The sequence below is a fragment of the Gobio gobio genome (assembly GCF_949357685.1).
Source record: "Gobio gobio genome assembly, chromosome: 2".
NCBI lineage: Eukaryota > Metazoa > Chordata > Actinopteri > Cypriniformes > Gobionidae > Gobio > Gobio gobio.
The window spans coordinates 7,963,180-7,984,682 of NC_137098.1; the positions used below are offsets into that span (position 1 = coordinate 7,963,180).

General features: G+C 37.9%; 1 protein-coding gene across 4 annotated transcripts in view; it reads left to right on the plus strand.

Moving 5' to 3' along the window:
• Nucleotides 1-249: 249 nt before the first annotated feature.
• bmal1b (basic helix-loop-helix ARNT like 1b) overlaps nt 250-21,503 on the plus strand; it is a 41,102-nt gene continuing 19,848 nt past the window's right edge. The window contains exons 1-6 of one of the 4 annotated variants that reach the window (XM_079810997.1): nt 250-377; nt 6,739-6,803; nt 16,217-16,281; nt 16,502-16,649; nt 17,054-17,074; nt 17,373-17,441. In XM_079810997.1, the coding sequence (XP_079667123.1) occupies nt 16,510-16,649; nt 17,054-17,074; nt 17,373-17,441 (230 nt within the window). In that variant the 5' untranslated portion in view covers nt 250-377; nt 6,739-6,803; nt 16,217-16,281; nt 16,502-16,509. Of the gene's footprint in view, nt 378-6,475; nt 6,656-6,738; nt 6,804-16,216; nt 16,282-16,501; nt 16,650-17,053; nt 17,075-17,372; nt 17,442-21,503 lie in introns of those variants that run through there. The other 3 variants (XM_079810998.1, XM_079810999.1, XM_079811000.1) reach the window with 3 other exon arrangements.

The window sequence follows — 21,503 nt, forward strand, 5'->3', positions numbered from 1 at the left end:
GTAAAACGAAAACCACACCTGATCTTTAGTGTTTGATTAACAAAATGTAATAATAAAATGACGTATGGTTATTCTCGGAATCCACCACTAGCGCTTTGTTTACTGTTGTTCCGAAGCTGCAATGTTTTGAAGAATTTCTATTGGCTACGCTTGTTCCCTGTGTGTCCTCATTGGTTGTTAGACGCGTCAATCGTTTTCTGATTGGACGAAGGAGTCAGCGGGTAGCCTGCACTGACACGCCATTGGCTCATTAAGTAGGTTAGTGGTCCCCTAGTTATTAGATTGAGATGAAAGTAGGTCATAGCGAATGTATGCTGATACTGTCCATCGCCGTCCATATTCGCTTCATCATTCATGTGCTTTTCTGCCTTCTTCATGTAAGTAAGACATGTTTGACCTCTAAACGTGCCCAACTGTATGTTGTTTACCTGCGAATACTGCTGTAATACATCTTGATAATTAATTCGCTAGCCACCGCGAGGTTCATTAAAGTTTTTAAAGATCTCGACCGGTTATGGAGCAGTATAATTTTTAAAATGTAATATTTCTGTCACGGTTTATACCGTATTAGTAGTAGTACAGAAACATTAACCTAGATTGTGCTTCTCTTAAAACTCATGGCAGATTATATAAGGTCAGAGAATGAAGTGAACGTGTTAATTACGCGTCATTTACGCATGGCTGTTATATTTCTGATGAAAACATATTGATATTAAGCGCAGTTTTTGCGTATAAACACATTACTGTGCACGTGCTGTTGTACTGCGTGTCGCTCAAATATGCGCTCGAGCGCTTGATCGTCCGCTGTGATGGTATGCGCGAGGACACTGTAAGCTCTCACGCGCTTTTCCTAAGGCAAAAACAGAAACTGTATCTCGAATCCCAATTTGCTGACTACTAGTAACTACCTAGGCAGCTTTTTATAGCGTTATATAGCGCTTGCAGCATCATTTTTCATCATTCAGCATCACTTTGAGCATTATTTAGGCAGCTGTTTTGGGCATCTTAACTTTTACCTTCATTGGCTTGTGCTGCAGTTTTGGGGATCATTGGGCATCACAGTCAGGAATGAATGAGTATGTTTTTTAGGGAGCTCTGGGAATCAGTGTATGGAAGCTTTGTGATATGTAATTGTGATATATCTCACAGTCACAATTCTGACTTTATTTCTCATAATTCTTAGTTTATAACTCACAAGTATAATCTTTTTTTTTTTTTTTTTAGAATTGTGAGATATAAACGAGAACTGTGAGAAAACAAGTCAAAAACTGTGCAATATAAACTGGCAATTGCAAGGGAAAAGTCGCAATTGTGACATAAAAGGTGCAATTTGTATTCCGTAGTGGAAGCAAGTCCATATAAATGTTTGTATTCTAAAAATTTTTCTTGCATTCCGACTTTATATCTCACAATTCTGAGAAAAAAAGTCAGAATTGCGAGTAATAAACTTAACATTGTGAGAAATAAACTCAGAATTGTATTATATTTTATAAATGTGAAATATGAGAGTTAACTTGACAAGATATAAACTTGCAATTCTGAGAATAAAGTGAGAATTGTGAGATATAAACTCGCAGTTGCAAGAAAAAGTCAGAATTTATATATTTTTTAAATGTCGTTTATATCAGAATTATGATTTATCAACTTGAAATTTTGAGAAAAAAAGAATTGCATGATATAAATTTTCTCAGAAATATATGTTATAAAGTTCAAATTGTGATATAAACACAATTCTGAGGGGAAAAAGTAATAATTCTCAGAATATTTGAAAAAAAGTCACAATTACCTTTACCTTTTTTTGTGGCGGAAACAAGCTTCCATATCAGTGTTTATTCTGCATCTTTATGCATCATACTAGCATTCAACATTTCTGAGCTTCACAGGAGTGTGCAGTTTTTTTTTGGGAACAAAGATACTAACAAAGTATGATTTTAGGTGTCAGACGTGCATGCAGCATTATATGTTAGTTCACCTCTTAGTCTAATCTTTTTCTGAGAATTGTGAGATATAAACGCGGAATTGCGAAAAAACTCTGACATGCGTTTATGACATTTTTTCCTCGCTGGCAATTGCAAGGAAAAAAGACACAATTGTGAGCTAAAAAGTTGCATTATTTTGTTCTGTAGTGGAAACACGTCCATATACATTTTTAGATTATAACTTTTTTCTTGCATTCCGAATTTAAATCAAACAATTCTGAGAAAAAAGTCAGAATTGCGAGTTATAAACTTAACATTGTGGGAAATAATCTCAGAATTGTATATTATTTTATAAATATGATATATGAGATTTAACTTGACAAGATATAAACTTGCAATTCTGAGAATAAATTGAGAATTGTGACATATAAACGCGAATTGCGTGAAAACAAGTCAAAAACTGTGAAATATAAACTGGCAATTGCAAGGGAAAAGTCGCAATTGTGAGATAAAAGGTGCAATTTGTATTCCGTAGTGGAAGCAAGTCCATATAAATGTTTGTATTCTAACTTTTTTTCTTGCATTCCGACTTTATATCTCACAATTCTGAGAAAAAAGTCAGAATTGCGAGTTATAAACTTAACATTGTGGGAAATAATCTCAGAATTGTATTATATTTTATAAATATGATATATGAGAGTTAACTTGACAAGATATAAACTTGCAATTCTGAGAATAAAGTGAGAATTGTGAGATATAAACTCGCAGTTGCAAGAAAAAGTCAGAATTTATATATTTTTTAAATGTCGTTTATGTCTCACAATATAAACAATCAAAATTGTGATTTATAAACTTGAAATTTTGAGAAAAAAGAATTGCATGATATAAAATTTCTCAGAAATATATGTTATAAAGTTCATATTGTGATATAGACACAATTCTGAGGGGAAAAAATTAATAATTCTGAGAATATTTGTGTCAGAATTGTCAGGAAAAAAGTCACAATTACCTTTACCTTTTTTGTGGCGGAAACAAGCTTTCATATCAATGTGTATTCTACATCTTTATGCATCATATTAGCATTCAACATTTCTGAGCTTCTCAGGAGTGTGCAGTTTTTTAAATCAAAATATAACATAAAATCCAAATTTAAATCAAACAATTCTGAGAAAAAAAGTCAGAATTGTGAGTTATAAACTTAAAATTGTGAGAAATAATCTCAGAATTGCATAATATAAATGCTCAATTGTGAGATTTTTTCTCAGAATTATAAGTTATAAAGTCCAAATTGCGATATAAACACAATTCTGAGAAAAAAAGTCATTGCATAATATAAATCCTCAATTGTGAGAATTTTCTCAGCATTACGAGTTATAGACTGAATTGCAAGATATAAATGAGTAATTCTGAGAATAAAGTGAGAATTGTGAGATAAAAACTCACGTTGCAAGAAAAAAATCAGAATTGTGAGATAAAATGTTGCAACTTTTCATTCCGTGTGGAAACAAGCTTCCATATAAATTTGTATATAAAAAAATCAGAATTGTGAGTTATAAACTTGAAATTTTGAGAAATAAACATAGTATAAATGCTGAAATGTGAAAATGTTCTTTAAGTTAAAAAGTTATAAAGTCCAAATTGCGATATAAACACAATTCTGAGGGAAAAAAGTCATAATTCTGAGAATATCAAAGTCAGAATTGTGAGATAAAAAGTTGCAATTACCTATACCTTTTTTTTTGTGGCGGAAACAAGCTTCCATATAACATATAACTTCACAGGAGTGTGCAGTTTTTTTGGGGAACAGAAATACTAACAAAGTATGATTTTAGGAGTCAGAGGTGCATGCAGCATTATGGAGTTTTGGAGCTATGTTAGTTCACCTCTTGATATCCAATATCAAATCCTAAAGCAAAGCAATCACTGCTTGTGTTCAATCATAAGCAACTGACTTCAAGATGTTTCTCAATCATTATTTGTGGAGCTTCATGGCAAAGACTAGCCTAGAAATCTAGACACACCCTAGCGGCAGAAAATCTAATTGGGGCGTCTAGCAACTCTCCGTTGGCTTGGGAGCTGGAAAAACCAAACTCTGGTCAGGCCAATCCCATCGTGTATAGAGTCGGTGGGCGGGCTTAACATAATGACGGCAGAGTTGCGGCGGTTCCGCGTGCTACTCGTAAACAAAGAAGCTGGCGAACAGCGGCCTTTCGAATCGGCTTTGGCCGCGACTCTGGAAGACTTGGAGTTAAGCTTTTCTTGAGAAAAGAACAAAGAACAATGTACTAAAGGTACAACTTTGACACCCTTTTTCTCTGTGTGTATCGTGAGCCATGTGTCGTGTATCGCATCATGAGCTACCCTGCACCAAAGCGGTATTTATGCTTTTGAATTTCGTAAAAAAAATAGACGTAATTTTAAATCTGAGACTTTGTTTCATATCAATAGTAATAAAGCACAAAGATTATTAAGATTTATTGGATGGGAGGTGCGCTAAAATATTTATTTCATTCATTAACTGAAAACAGGATGCCTAATCGATTCTTGGGATTTAAGAATCAATATTCTTTTGTAAAAGTGAGAATCCATTAAAATCGAGAAATCAATATTTTTTACCCAGCCCTACTTAAGGGTGAGTAAATCATGGGGTTATTTTCATTTTTGGTACATATTTGTACTCTAAGGTACTAATATGCACCTTTTAGGAGTAAAAGTTACAAAAATGTCCTTATTAGTATTTATTGTGCTGATGTAGGTTGTGCAACAAGGAACTAACTGATAAAACATAATTAAAAAACATGTTTTCCAAAAGGAACATGATGTTTTTGTTGGTAATATATGGACTTGATTCAGGGCAAACATGTAGAAGATAAAAATGATCTGGAGAAAGCCTGGAGAAACTTCACTCTGAGCAGTTTGAGCAGTAGCCTACCATATTTATGTCCAATGGTATGGTACTCAAAGATACTATGGAGAATACCATGGTATTATTATGGTATGTGTCTAAAAACCTGTGGTATATTACCGCAAATTCACATTGGGCTATAGGCTTTGCCATCTGCCATTCTGTGTGAACGCAAACTAGAGGCAAAATGCTGGAAAAGACCCTGATACATTACCAAGATCAATCAATAATTCATATTTTTCATATTTTGGAAGATCAGTGTCGTTAATACTATGAATTAATGCTCTGCTATGGTGCTTTAAGCTTGACGTCGACTAGATGCTTCTTAGTAACTAAACCCCACAGCTTCACTATTAGTAGAGAGACACTAGCAGTAGAATTAATTCACACGCAATCACGCTCTCACTAATGCTTTCATATAAATGTAACATTTACTGTGCAACTTTATCTGCATCTGGTGGTAAATCTGTGAGAAATATAACGAACCAAAGACAAAAGAACTGATTAAAATAAGCAGTTATGAAGAAGCAATAGCGCTGCGTCAAATGCCATAGATGTGCACAAGGCAACCCAGCAAGCAATTTTGTGTTTAATAGATGTCGACAGCCCTAACTTCTAGGCTGAAACAAGACAAAATTTGGGCTGTCAGTGAAAATTTAACAGGCCTCTAATCATAGCCCAAGAATAGACTAGTCACCGAGAACATGAACATGTCAAAGAAACCAAACACCTTGTCATCACTGTTGACTTTGCTTACATGATGGAATATCACACATCTCGCAAGTTATTTTGGCATAAACAACATGTAACCAAATTCAAGGTTATTTTTGCTATAAGTGGGTCACTGATAGCCGGACTATATCGGGTCTATAGTTAACCGAGACGGTGAAATGGCAGCTATTGCTTGCTGCACTGCAAAAAATGCTTTTCTTATTTAGTATTTTGTCTCGTTTCTAGTCTAAATATCTAAAAATTCTTAAATCAAGATGCATTTACTAGATAAGGAAAATGACATGAGATTTTTTCTTGTTTTCTGAGAAAAAAACCCCAAATGAAGTGAGTTTTTGCTTGGAACAAGTACAATTATCTGTCCATGGGGTAAGAAAAATAAGCTTGTTTCAAGATTAAAAAGACAAGATTTCAAACAGAAACAAGCTTATTTGTCTTACCCCATGGACAGATAATTATACTTTCAAGCAAAAACTCACTTCATTTGGGTTTTTTTTCTCAGAAAACAAGAAAAAATATCTTCTGTGTCATTTTACTTATCTAGTAAATGCATCTTGATTTAAGAATTTTTAGATATTTAGACTAGAAACGGGACAAAAATACTAATGACAAATGCATTTTTGCAGTGTGGGAACCTGTGTTCGACTCTCAGCTCGAGGTTCAGGCTTATTTGTTTATGACGTCATCGGCGACTAGTCGACTCGACTTTAATCACATAAATGTCGACTCCAAAAAAGTCGTTCAACCCCTAATAGATACACAGTGAAAGGTGTCTTTCCCTTCATCTTCACTGATAAATCCGGTTAAGCTTCGACAATCAGCCTGATTCTTGTGTTGTGAGTGAGACGCCTGATTATTTGCAAGGTGGCGTGCTGGGCCAGAGTACACCGTGACAGCTGTTTGACGTGTTGACGCTGTGCAGGTGAAGTCAGTGCATCTGGTGGTACAGTTAAGCAGCTTGCAGTGGGAGCCTCTGTCCTCCCATGATCCTCTGCTAACGGTACATGTGCAGTAGAACCCATCTGCTGGCGCTGCAGTCACAGACGTTACTCATCACAACAACTGATACTGCCAATGACTCCTCATGCACTCAGCACAGCAGGTTGGTGGAGTAATGCCGCTTTCCTAACTTTCATACGCTCTTTCTTTTTGTCTTCCACCCCCTCCCTGCCTGTGCTCTCTCAGGTCCTGTGCCTGTTTTGTGTATTTCAGCAGAAGCCAGCGCTGTGAGGAAACAGCTGTTCTCTGAGGTATGTGCATATTTGGAAACAGAATGTGGAATTAATGTCTGGATATTTCACCCAAAATTAAAAATCTGTCATTATTTACTCACCCTGAAGTCACTGTGTAATTTTTGAATGATTCATTTAATAGTTAAATGTCAAAACTGCTGCATGGCATCAGATGAATCGAAATAGAGCACAGAAGATGTACTTTTATGGTGCTTTTTGGTCATTTTGAAGCTTGACAACATCAATTTCTGGGTGAATGTAACGAAAAGGTGCCCAGGTTACTATTTTGGATCAAAAACAAACAAATAAAGATTTGTTATACATTGTGATATTATTTTCAGGAATGGACCATAGTTGTCATAGTTGGGTAAAGTTCAAGCAGAAACTACAACAACTGTGCATTTGAGGTTAATGTGCATTTGGTAAAAAATAACTGGTTTCATGTAATGGTGTTACGTAATTTAATTATAAAATAAATGTAATAACCGTTACAGTTATTGAGAAAAAATTATTAGTTAATAATTGGTTATGAAAATAGCAGTGATTACAAAGGGGGTTGCATCTGAAAATTTTCTGTAAAAAGCTAGGATATGTTGAATAATATTCTTTAGTTGTTTTGCCTGTTTTTAAAGTCCCAGTGAACCGGAAGTTGCAACTGACTTTATTTCAGTGCTGTGATGTATTTCCAAGTGAAACGGAATATTGAATAGAGGGCAGGGTTTTACTTCAGCGCTCCTCCTCTCCATCTCTCGCTCATAGCGGACTAACGGATGGAGGGGAGTGGTTAAGGGTATTCAAACCCAAGCCGTCACACAGTCGTCATCGGAAAGGGAACGCCATTCAAGACCGGAAGTTACTTTTCAGATTTTAAAAAGCCCTGAGGGATGTTGATTTGTCGCGAGTCTTCGTGAGGAGAATAGAGGAGTTTTTTTATGAATGAGATCAGCTGAGGCTCATATTACAATCAAACGGTACCGACACGTTTTTCGAGTTGTTTTTCAGCACGTCTTGAGTGTTCACACCCAAGCGATTTTCACCGGCGATGCGCCGAGTGAAAGTGCAAATTCAGTAGATGCGCTCCCTGTACACAAGGTGGTGCTGCGCCACTTTACGAGAGAGACTGAATTTACGTTCTTGCCGAAACCATTCACACACTTTTTGCTAGCTGGCAAGCAGCATTAGCAGCTTATCTTCTTCTTTGTCTACTTACTTCCTCTTCGTCGTATCAGTGTGTTTGGCAAGACCGTTTTGTGCTTGAGTGCCACCAAGTCGTGTTTTATTGTAATTTCAGCAGCTCCAGGCGCGTGGACAAAACCGACGATCTCATTGGTTTTAAATGACGCTTTTTCGCCTGGCGTTTTGCGCGACAGTGTGCACACTCACATTGGCGCCATTAGTTTAGTCACGAGACGTTAAACGCACGCGAAAATCGTAAAAAAAAAGACGCAAAAAAAACAAGCAATCGTATGTAAGCAGATGCATATGTAAAATAACGTGATCATCAACATTAAACATCATATAAATCAAAACTGCCCAATGTTACTGAATGAATTGTCGACCCAGGCCAAGTTACAGGACTGTGAAGCTTTAGGGGTGTTGATGGACTCCATCTACTCCATCCGTGTTTTGATCATCACTCTGAATCTGATCTGGATGTAGTCTTTGACAAAAACGGGATTTTTCTCAGCTTTTTGTTCAAAATGTTGCTTTTTTCATGAAACTTCAGTGATTTAGCATTAGGCTTTGTATTAGTAGAAACCCGGTAGTATATTTGAATTATGGTACTTTTCCCCCTCATATCCCCTGAGACGAGATATTATGCATTTTATTTCTGGAAAAAATCCTCAGATGACGCAAATATCGTCATTTTGCATCATTGGAGGATTTTTGGCCAGAGCTAAGAGACTACAGCCAGTAGTAGGAGCTGTTCCGCATGTTTTCAACCCGCCCACAGCGGAGAGATCTCACTCACAGAATGTAAATGCGCACATTCGCTCGCGTCAGGCATTCATAACGAAGCGGTGCGGAGCAAAGCGAGTGTTTCAACTTTTCAATTAATTCCTATGAAAGTTTAGCTTCTATATGCGATCTGATAACGCGCCAGACTGGACACGCGTTGTGAATGACTGCCACGCTTACCTCAGCTCTGCTCAGCTCTTCTCTCGTGAGGAATGAAATCTGACTCCTGCTGTGTTTGTGTCGTGACTTTCGTTCGGCTCACTCACACGTTATTGAAAAGACACGTTCAGTTTTTAATTGTAGTGTTTATTCTCTAACTGAACTAAATGATTTTATTACTATGAAAATCATAACGACGTTGGGGCGGTGCTGCGGTGGGCAAGTGATAAACCAGTTGCCGTGGCTTTGGGAGTGGCCTCGTAGGGCAGCAAAGCAAGTGCATTCTGGGAGTTGTTGTCTTTCATCCACATGAGACAAAAATACATTTTCTGGCTTTTCTCAGTCTAGAAGGCACCAATTTCATAAATAATTTCACATTTCTACTACATAAATGATCTTTCCAGTGCTGAAGTGCCCCTTTAAGTGTTGATAAAAAATAATGCATGAAGCTGTTATAAAATGTATTTGTTTAAAAGCATAGGGTCTGCTCTTTCTTTTGATATATCAGATATTCATACAACAAAATATTCTATGGGCCATTACATTTTTGTGAAAATGATCAAAAACACTGGTGGTGGCTGACAACTTTTTTTTTTAAACGCTGGCGGGGAAAGAGTTAATTTGTAATCAGTTACATTAATTGAAATAGTTACACTACATATTACATTTTAAATAGGGTAACTTGTAATCTGTAACCTATTACATTTCCAAAGTACCCCCCCCCCTCTCTCTCTCTCTCTCTCTCTCTCTCTCTCTATATATATATATATATATATATATATATATATATATATATATATATATATATATATATATATATATATAAATATTAGATAGATATATGTCATGTCATGTGACCATAACATCACAGAACCGTGACTGTGAATGTGTCGTTAAATTAAATACTTTAAGTAAATATTTTATGTCAGTTTCGACTGACAAAACGTTTGGGAACCCCTGATTCAAAGAATACATATTCCTTACGTATGTGTTCAACAAAAGACAATCATTTGGGTGTTTAAATGAAGACAGAATTGTATTTTTTTTAATGACTTAATTAGCAGTGTTCTTATTGAAAACCATAATCAACACAAATCACTTCAGACCTTTTCATGCCTTTTTAATAAGGATAATAACTTCCTGCAAGTGAACAGACTTACTCAAGTGACCTACATTTGCCGCCACTTTTGTGTACGTATGCTTGTTATTCATACGCACAGCCTTTGGTTTCCTCTCTGTTCATGTAACCTACATTGTCTTGATATGATCTAGTGGTTGATTTACAATCAAAGATGGTTTGACTCGTCTGTTTTTCAGAGCGCTGTTATGACACTTTAAAAATGTTTTTTTTTTTTAAAGCTATTAATTATTAATATATATTGTTGGAAAAACGTTTCTCATGGGAATGCAATGGTTTTGCGAGTGAACACAATGTTTCTTGGTAAAACGCAACACTTTTGAGAGAGATGCAGACGCAAAAGGATTGAAATATAATTTTAATTTCTTTTAAAAAAGTTACAGCGCTCCTCTCCTTCACTGCAAGCCGCTCCTTACAGATCCTGACAGAAATGTCAGCGAAGTTCATGAGGTGTAAATGTAGAGAATTCATCAAGGTCAGTCTCCAGTGCTTCTTATAGTATTAAGACACTCAGTTCCCATAACACATTTGACACAGACTTGTCACATTATCAGTGTCCTTCTTTACTGTGATGTAAGCTTCACTTTGCAAATTACTGGCGTGAATAGAAGCAGGTGTCAGTCTGATCTATCACTGTAAAGAGATCAGCTAATGATTGTCCAAGAACATAATCGAATGTGGGCCTCTGATGGCGTGGGGAGATCAGGGTGTTACATAGCAGGTTTAATTGGGTGTCACGGCACCCTGGATCTGTCAGGTCACCTGGATCAAGTGTCTGTTGGTGAAAAATAGGTCAAAGATAATAATGAAGAAGTCAAAGAGAATAAGAGTCTTAGACAAGTCACGGCCTTATGACAATGGCTGTGTTTACATGCAACCAAATAATCTGTTAGTAATTGGATTGACGGCTCAATCGGACTGAAAAGCCTTCATGTAAACACCTTAATCAATCCGATTTAAAGGGGTGGTTGATTATGATTTCACTTTTTTAACTCTAGTTAGTGTGTAATGTTGCTGTTTGAGCATAAACAACATCTGCAAAGTTCAAAGCAAAGGGAGATATTTATTTTAAAGAAATCACTTTTTAAGGACTACAACAAATGGCTGGTAGGGACTACAATGAGTTTATTCACGGGTTGGTGTCATCACTAACTTTAAAATTTACATAAACCTCGCCCCCGGGAACACACAACAAAGGCCATGTTGAGAAGAGGAAGAGTTGTTGTAGTCGAGCACATTTGTGAGTCGCTCAAGCTGTCGCATCCGTCTTTTCACATTTATTGCGATACAGTACAAACACAAATGCAATAGCTTGTCATAAAAGCAAGATAACAACATATCTTACAACACTTCCCACACGAGCGATTTATAGATTTATCATGACAGAATATGCTAATCAATGACTTGAAGATTGTTAATGGGGGGGTCTAATGCTATTTCATGCATTCTGACTTATTTACACTGTTAAAGAGTTGGATTCTCATGCTAAACATGGCCAAGATTTTAAAAAAAGAGTTGGGCCTATGACGAGTATTTCTGTGGAAAGTTTTTTTCAAGTTTGGCCATGTATTACGTCAAAATGGGTGGAATTGCTTGTATGGGCACTTCTCCAGGAAGAGCCAACGAGCTCCGTTCGTTGTGAGGGAAAGATAACCTTGTTCATCTTCCCAAATAACCCAGCGTTAAGGAAACATCAGATGCAGTTTGTTTTTCCGGAGCAGCAATGTAGTTCTGTAAGTGTGTTTGTTTGTTCCCGGTCACGAGTCAAAACTGCATCAAATGTCTGTGTTGCAATACTACTCTGTAGGTACTCAAGATTAACATGAGATTGGCTGAAACTGTGTGTTAAACCCCCCCCCCCCCCTTAACTCCACATCAGCTACATAAATTCATCAACTAACCATTTAGAAGAGCCCCATCTTCAAGTCATTGATTAGCATATTCTGTCATGATAATCTATAAATCGCTTGTGTTGCATTCTACATGCTGTCACTTGTAGTCTGTCCATCATTGTCAGACTGACATTTTCAGTGCGTGTCTGTGTGAGGTAATCAGAGCTGCTAACATGAGCTCTTTAAGCTCCACCCTCTTCCTGAAAGGGGGCCGGGAGCAGCAGCTAATTTGCATTTAAAGGGACACACACAAAATGTTTTTGCTCACCCTCAAAAAGTGACAATTTTAACATGCTATAAAAATTTTCTGTGGGGTATTGTGAGTTACAAGGACCCCTTTAAATTTCGATCAGATTGGAAGTAGTGGTTTATTCCTTTTCTAATCCTATCGATAGGATATATAAACACTTGATTGGATTGAAAACCGAAACTTGAAAATACTTTGGCATAACGGCATATGACGTGTGGAACGAGCTGTTGCAGTTGTTGAATGAAGTGTCATGAATGACTGTCGTGTCATTCTAAAATGATCCTACCACAAAGTAGCAATGTAGGAAACATGCGTTCACATGCACCTGCATAATGCGATTATAATGGGATTTGAGCAATACTTCAATCAAACTAATGCAATTAAGCTCATAATCGTAGTAACCATATTCACAATCAAACTGTGGTGTATGCCGATGTTAATTGCAATAAACAGGCACACTCTATCAGGACATTGACAACATGCTTGTTGCTTAAGGCTTATCTAGTTGTTTTCAGTAAAATGCATGGTGCTAGTGTAACTCCTTCTGTTCAAACCACCCGCTCCAAGTTGATATCCTATCCCAAACCCGGGTCGGCCGGCATGAGAGTTGGACGCTCTAACAAGGAGCCTAAAGGCTGCAACCTCTAGCGTCAGTCACTAGAGCATCTCTTGAGATCAGACGAGTGAGGTTTACTTGTACAGCAACTACTAGCTGGCCTCCGTTACACTAGGCTTATGCGACCATGTTAGCAATGTGCGTTACTTATCTGTTGTCATTGGTAACATGCTTCAACAATATCTAGTTGTCATTGGAAACATGCTGTGTTAATCTTTCCGGGTGCAACATTGTAACAAGACCAATGAGATAATGAAGGAAGGAGACAGGGTCGGCGTTCTGTAGAACGTGTGGTTCGTTTTTATTTCTCTTTTCACCAAAACAAAATAACTTTTTAGTGCTCTCCACAACATAAAGTAGGCTATGTCAAAGTCTCTTCACAATCAGCTTTTGATCTGCACAGCAGTTCACAGTTCACAGTCACAGTCACACGTTCCCACAGCCTCTCTCTCTTGTAACCCCGTTTCCAGGTGGCTTTTATCCGGTCCCCACGCCAATTACTGCAACGAGACACAGGTGTATGTCATTTTGCACTTGACCTACTTACTCATCACAGACCTCGCTGAGCCACGCCCCCCTTACTACAAACATGATTTTCGTTGTTATTGGTACCATGCTTGTTGCTCAAGGCAGTTTGCTCATTGAAAACATGCTTGTAATGGATGGGTATCAGCATTATGCTTGTTCCTTAATGTGTTTATTGCTAAGGCTTATCTGGTTGTATTGAAACATGATTGTTGCACCAAGCCAAGGCTTATCTGTTTATTATTGGAATCCTGCTTGTTGCTTTAGGCTCATCTGGTTATCATTGCCAATATGTTATGCTTAACCCTATTTTGGTATAGGCAACATGCTTGCTCTTTACGGCTATATAGTTGTTATTGGAACATGCATGTTGCTTTAGGCTCATCTGGTTACTATTGCACATGCTGTGCTAAGTTTATCCGGGTACCAGCCACATGCTTGATCTTAAAGCTGTTCAAGGCTTATCTGGTTGTTATTGTCTTGTTGCTTAAGGCTCATCTGGATATTGGAAACAAGCTTATTGCTTTAAACTTATCTGATTATTATTGCCAACATGCTGTCCTAAGCTTATCTGGCTATCAGCAACATGCTTGCAAAAATGTTTGCTTGCTTAATCAATTAAGAATTTTTATTTTCACTTGCATTTTTTCTTCTCATGCACTGGTTTGCTAAGCTGAACAGTCAATCAGAGTGATCTCTCTCACCGATGCATGCTTAATCGGCTGAAACGCCTTGGCATCATTCTCGTTTAAGTCATCTGGGTAAGGGCAACATGCTTGTTGCTTAAGGCTTTTTGGTTATTGTTGGCAAAATGCTTGTTGCTTAAGTTTTTCGGATATTATCAAATATTCGCTATCAGTTTGTGGTTCGGGGATGTTGGCATATGGTTTTGTTTTTGGGGGTTATTGCTGCTCTCCCACTAGGCTGCATGGATGGACAGGGAGTTCTTATAAACTATATGCTAATTGTTAATCAACTTTGGCGATAGTGTCAAGTCAAGTCTCCTTTATTTATATAGTGCTTTATACAATACAGATTGTTTCAAATCAGCTTTACTGTGATAACAGGAAAATTATGCATTTCAGCTAATGTTCAGTTTAAGTGAGTTCAGTGTTGATTCATTGACTTTATTTATTCTATAAAGCAGTTCTGCAAAAATAAAAGTCATCATCCTGCTCAGTTCATTTCTCATACAACAGTGTCAGTACAGTCAGTTTAATAATATTGTTGAATATTAAGTGTCCCTAACTATAGCTATGTCTAAATTAATCCAGATACATTTGAAAACTGCATTTTCATTTTAAAGCGCTCTCCGTCCACACTAGTGTTTTTGAGCATCCACACTGAAACATCGGAAAACACTAAATTCACCTTAATGCGTGTGCATAAAACCTTATAAAAGCTCACTGAGATGATACAGACGGAACAGACGTAATAAAGTTCTCATGCTATTCTTCTGACAGGATCATTTTATTTACCAAAATAGGTCACACTCACCTACCATTATATTTCTGTCAGGAGTCAGGACCATTATTGTCAAAGATGATTGACAATTAGCGTACAGTTTGGCAGTATGGTTCTGTTCTGGGCAAGAACGCAGGGAGAGCATCAATAACCCCCCTTAGGGTATACAGAACAGAACCAACACAAAATAATTCGGGAATTTAGTCTGATTCAAGGGGTATCAGAATACCAAATCGTGACTGGACGTGAGGAGGAGCTGGGGGTGGAGGAGGGTAAAAGAGCTCTGGAGAACGCGATAGCTGCTGATAATACTGAAGGAGCTTATATAGACGTCATATTCCTATAGGCAGACATGATCAGCTGACCGTCAGCTGATGCGAGCTTGACTAACGTGACCTGTCAGAACTGACGCTATGCTTGATGTTTGGTCTAAAATGCAGCAACTGTGAGTACATTTTTGCAGGACTGTGATATGAAGAGTGTACAAAGTAACATGAATAGCACATAACAGGCACAATAGTGGTAAACATTAAAACATATTGGTTCAATATGCGTCACATGACTAAACATGCGTCATTGTTTTGAAATACCTCCATTATCACAGTCCACATTACAATGCGAAAAAACTGCGTTTTCAAATTTATCCACTTGGGAAAATGTTTTTAAAAAGCTCAGTTTTCACAGGAGAAAAACCACAGTCTCAGTTTGGACGAAAGGTCAAAACGAAGAGAAAAGATGTGTTTTCAAAATAAAATGTATTAGTGTGGACAAGGCCTAAGCCAGCCAGAGGTGACAGGGACAAGGAACCCAAACTCCATCAGGTGACAGGATGGAGATAAAAACCTTGGGAGAAGGTTCAGACTGGGGGGCCAGAACTGGCCAACGAATGAACACGTTGTGATTATGATTCAGGAAGCATTATAGGTCACAATTCAGATCGGGATTGGTATCATTCATATATTATTCATCCAGTTCCTTTTGCTTGAAGATCAGACTCATTACGCCGGTATGCAGCCAAAGCTGGTTGTTGTGGTCTTTGTTGACAATATGTGCCGATGGCTGTCATGTTGACAAGGCCTTCACAGGGGATTGTCTAGTTGACACGGTCTCTGCCGACATTCATGTTGATAATTTAGAGGCCTTAGAAATTTGCATATCAAATGTGATACAGTAGGCTTTATAGGGTTAATTTTAGGCCGTAACATTTTTGTTACCTGCCAAAACGTGGGTTATTTCCAGGGTTAAAAACAAAACAATAATGTATTTTCACTCTGACTTTTGGACTCCCCTGTATATCACACTCAGGATCTGCTGTTTACTCACTTACATCATCCATACCCCTCTCTTGTGTCCAGGTTATGAAATGCTCAAGCTTTGTCTGGGTGGAGATTATATATCCCTCTTTACTACAACTCTGTTCTCTTGCAGAGGAGAATCGCATCAGACAGCCTCGGGAAATGGTGAAGGAAGAGCAGCCCTCGTCTATCCCTGTGGTGAGTTTAAGGAATATTACCTTCATTTTCCTAATTTCTGCTCCTTTAGATAACGAAATTCAGATTTAAGGTGTTATTTGTATTAGGTCTTTAATTATCAGTTGGTCTTTGAAACTCTGAACTTTAAGTGTTTGTGAAATTGCAGATGTCTTTCAATATGGTTTTCACAATAACAGAAAACAAGAAACGAAGGGGTTACATTTACGTTTGTATTTTGCAGATTATCTAATGGCAGACCAAAGAATGGACATCTCCTCCACAATGAATGAGTTCATGTCTTCCAGTTCCACTGACCTGATCAGCAGCTCCATGGGAACGCCAGGCATGGACTACAGCCGCAAGAGGAAGGGCAGCATGACCGACTATCAGTAAGAGCGGATCCTAACAGATCCTCAAACTCAGTTTCAAGATCGTTCATTGTCATTCACGTTTGTGTGTTCATAATGGACTGCAAGCATGATTCATTATGAGATTCAAGACCCAATGTTTAGTTCTGTAAAAAAAAACGTGTGGAGACATTCAACTATTGAAACTATGATCAATTTTCAAAGAAACTAAGGGCCAGATTTACTAACAGCTTGCTCCAGTGCAAACCCTATTTTGGCGTTAAAAAACTACTGTCAGGATTTACTAAGGACAAGCAGTGTAAAAAAAAAGGCGTGGACAAAGAAAGTTATACAGGTTTGAAACATGAGTTTTCAGTTTTGAGTGGACTATTCCTTTAATATGAGATTAAATCAAATTGATTTTGCCGTTGTATTTCTTTTCACAGAATCGATGGATTTTCTTTTGAGTAAGTATCAAAACATCCAAATTATTTTCATTTTACACATTTAAAATGTGACAAAAAAGCTATAACCATGGCATACCATGGTGCATTGACAGTATAAAACACTACCATGATATGTATCATATTACCATGCTATCATCACTGAAACATCACTAAACCATGGTACTGTCAGAGTACCTTTTTGTAAGTGTTTGTGTCTCTCTTTGAGGACAGGCACACCATTCATATAATTAAATAAAGAAACAAACTGTATCAACTCACCCGTTTGATTTTGAGAAAAATACCAATTTTATCCTCTTAGATCTGAGGCTTCATGGATGAGATTCCTCATCCCAAGCTCACAGCACACACAATACCCTGAGAGTGAACGGTCAGTGAGTATGGATGAAGAGATGCCAACTGGTCAAACTGTCCAGTCTGTTCTTATTTAAGACAAATGTGCTCCAGCACCTTTGATATCCAAATTCTCACTTCAGAGAGAGGGCGAAAATTGTGACCATGTTAACTATGGGTGTAGTTCGGTTCTCTTGGTTCTTTTGGTCTGGTCCAAAAAAAAGATACATTTAGTCCTGTTTTTTTTTGCCGTACACAATGTCATTTTTAACACTGAAACTTAAGGTGCTTTTATGACGTATTTTACTGACGAAACTTAACGAACACCCAAAACAATGCTGTGTGCTGGGATAAATGTGCTTGTTGTAGACACATTGTGTATGCATGTACTAGGGGTGTAATGGTGCGTTCACACCGGGCACGAATGAAGCATTTCACGAGAGTGATTTACATGTTAAGTCAATGCAAAGACGCTAATAGACATTCTGTGGCGCAAATTGAGCGTTTGGCGCGTGATTCGCGCGAATCACCAGAGTTGAAAAATCTGAACTTTGGCGGATATTCGCGTCGCGTTAACCAATCAGGAGCTTGCTCTAGTAGTGACAACAATTAGGAGAAAATCTGGTTTATATTAATCATATATTAATATCTGGTTCAGACAAGTGTGCATATCCTATCACTGTGATAACATTAAATAACATGAAACACAACCCAGTCTCTTTTTGTAAATGCAAGTTTATGTATGATCAATAATACAAAAGCATAAGTAAAAGGTATAATAAGCTATACATGAAATAAAGCAAACAATTCAGTCAAACATTCAAAGTCAGTGCTAGTCGGCTACAACGGTAACGTAAAGTTATAGCCTAAAAATAAAAAAGTAATGAAACTTCACTTTGCCCTCAGCCTAAACGATTTGCCAGGGAACAAATTATAGATCCATGAAACCAAAGATCGGCCGTTACATATACACAAGACGAATTATAGCTCGAGACACCACAGAGACATCAGAGCCAGCGGCAGACGGCAGAAGGACTGGCCGAGGAAAGGCTGCTCTCGCCGGGGTTAATGAGCGCCGCTGATCCACTGGAGCTCACAACTCCAAAAACGTCAGATAAAATGTTCAAATAGGCATTAGACTCTTTTTATAAATAAACCACAGATTTGAGCTTTAAACAACTACATTATCGCCTGAAATAGTCTTAAAACTACGTTTTGTCACACATTACCAGTGGTATTTTAAAAAGACGTGTAAACACAGCCCATGTCAGCCATTTCCCAACGAGACGAGCTGGCTGGCAGAAGCCCTCCCATGACGCGAATTCGCGTCTGTTATGAAGTGAATGTCATGCGCGAATGAAGCGAGTAAACTCAAAATGTTCAAGCGTCCAACTTTCTGTGAATAGCGCAATTTATTACATCATTCGCGTCCGGTTTGAACGCACCATAACGGTTCTCTGTAAAAAATTGTAACTGGACCGCTCTCCACCCACGGTTCGGGGTGCACTTGCACCACGGTTCAATCTGACTTCTATAATATGGTTTGTTAAAAATAACAATGCGTAAAACAGACAGAGCTCGGCTAATGAATGTTTCTGTCGATGAATACGCATTCTGGCTTCCCAATACATTACAACAACAGCGATTGATCAAAAAAACATGGACAAAAAAACAGTCACTCTTTGTAAACTTTGTTCAATGCGACTGCCGTATGCTCAGATATGGCCAGTCATTTACACCGTCATCACCCGGGTGTTGATAGCACACAGATATTGAGTTCTCTTTCAAGTTTTGTGCTTGAATGGACAAATTCACACAAAAATTGTCAGCATGCTTGATGTGTATCCTACACTCTAAAAAAAAAAAGGTTCTATATTGCACCAAAAATGGTTCTTGGCTCGTAATCATAGGGGAACCTTTTTTAGTGCTATATAGCACCAATTTTGGTGCTTCAGTGGTTCTTCAGCGGTTCTTCAGAGGTTCTTCAGCGGTTCTTCAGAGGTTCTTCACCGGTTCTTTGACTAAGGTGCTATATAGCACCTCTGAAGAACCGCTGAAGAACCACTGAAGCACCAAAATTGGTGCTATATAGCACTAAAAAAGGTTCCCCTATGATTACGAGCCTTTTTTTTTAGAGTGTAGCAGACATAGTCGGTTACGCCTTATGCCGAGTTCAGGCTGCACAATTTTCAAACTCGTCGGATCACTGCTCTTTTCACACTACATGACTATCTGGGCCAGCATTCAGTCACTGCTGTGTTCTAGGGGTGTCCCCGACTAATGATTTACACATTCGAATCAGAATTTTCGAATCTTTCTACAGTCGACCGATAGTCGAATCATCTATGTGTGTGTGAATGGGTTGGGACTGGGAGGGGCACGACAGTCAGCAGGAGGGTAAAACTATTTTTATTTTATTTTACACACTCCACACAGCAACAACTTTTAATAAAGCGACCAAAACTGCCTACCAACTGACAGACGAACTGACAATGGCTTTCTTATTTAGGTTTAAATAAAAGGTAATGTGGTGGATAAACATTTGTAAAACGTTTTCTCATAACATTTTAAAGCTGCGATCGAAATACAGAACATCACACAAATATATAAACGAACATTTTGATGAATAAACCTAAACAAAATACCTGCCTAGAGAGGAAAAGAACACACTGACTGCAGACAGGATTTGCATTTCACATTTTGCGAAAATAAATTAAATCGGCAAAATTGCTGTGCCAGCATGCTTTCAGTGCAGCGCAACATCGAGACAACGAAAAACAATAAAAAGTATTAATTTACAGAATTAAATTAGAACAGAATATACATTACTAATAATAAAAAAATAGATAAAAACGAAATCAAGTCACAGGGAGCATAATAAATGTGTGCAAAATGCCAAAGTGCAGGGAAACATATGAAGACTTCAGATGCAAAAGCCTCTTAGTCCGTCTGACAGCTTTCTTTAAAATAAGCATTTTTGACAGGTTTCTATGTATAGGTTTCTACCCAAGTACCGGTACTTCTGAATAGGCTGAGGCTGGGATTTAGTGGGTTTGAAGTGAAAGTATTTTATGAACGTATACTATATGCGGAGAGCATCTGAAGCATCTGAACTCTTCATATATAAAAAAAACACAAGCCACAGTTAAATTAAGTAACCCTGAGTGACCAATCAATAAAATAAAAATAAATAAATTATTAAAACAATGAAAGTTTAGCCAGAATTGTGAAATTTCTATTTTTAACTGCCGCAACAACAATAAACGCTAAAGTGGCAGTTTTTTTAGCTAAACATGTTCACAGCAAATTAAAATTAGAAACGGCTGAAATGTTTGAAAACACTTGTACCCTACCCGATCGAAAAAAATCCATTCTTTCACTCTGCTTGTGTGCGGGGAAAACCAACTTGTTGACGTTGGCCGGCTGCAGTGCGCTCTTAAACTTGCCCGTTTTAAGTGGAAAGCCATGTTTGTTGTTGATGAGTGGTAGGACATGGGCTGTTGGCACAACTTGCATTTGACTTTTTTTGGATCATCTTTTACTATTTCAAAGTGCATCCACACTTTAGAGTTTCTTATTCCAGACATTAGGTGATCCCTGCCGCCAAGATGCGCCTCGTCTGGATCAGGGAAAGTGAAACTTAAATCTGTCACAGGGGTGGTTAGATTTATTCACACACACGTTAAAAATATTTATTGAACGCTTCTTTCTTTTCACGTTTTTTTTCTACAGCATTATCATAATTAAAGGCTGTATATAACTTAATATAACCGTACAAAACCAGTAGTTCTGTGTGAAATTAGACATTACGCACCCCCATATTGCCAAAATGGTATGATCCTCATTTCATAACACCCGCGAAGATTCGACTGTGAGATCGGTGGTCGAATCAGGCTCCGCATACCGATGCATCGAATCTTCGACTATTCGGGGTCACCCCTACTGTGTTCACACTGCACGATAGATTGGCGAGTACAAGATGACTGTGCAAGAGGAAGAATCGCCGACAGCTCTGTCCAGTCCGCAAACTACGTTTCACAAGCAAACACACGCGAGAATTGAGAAGGAAACAACGCGAGATCACACGTGCATCAGACTG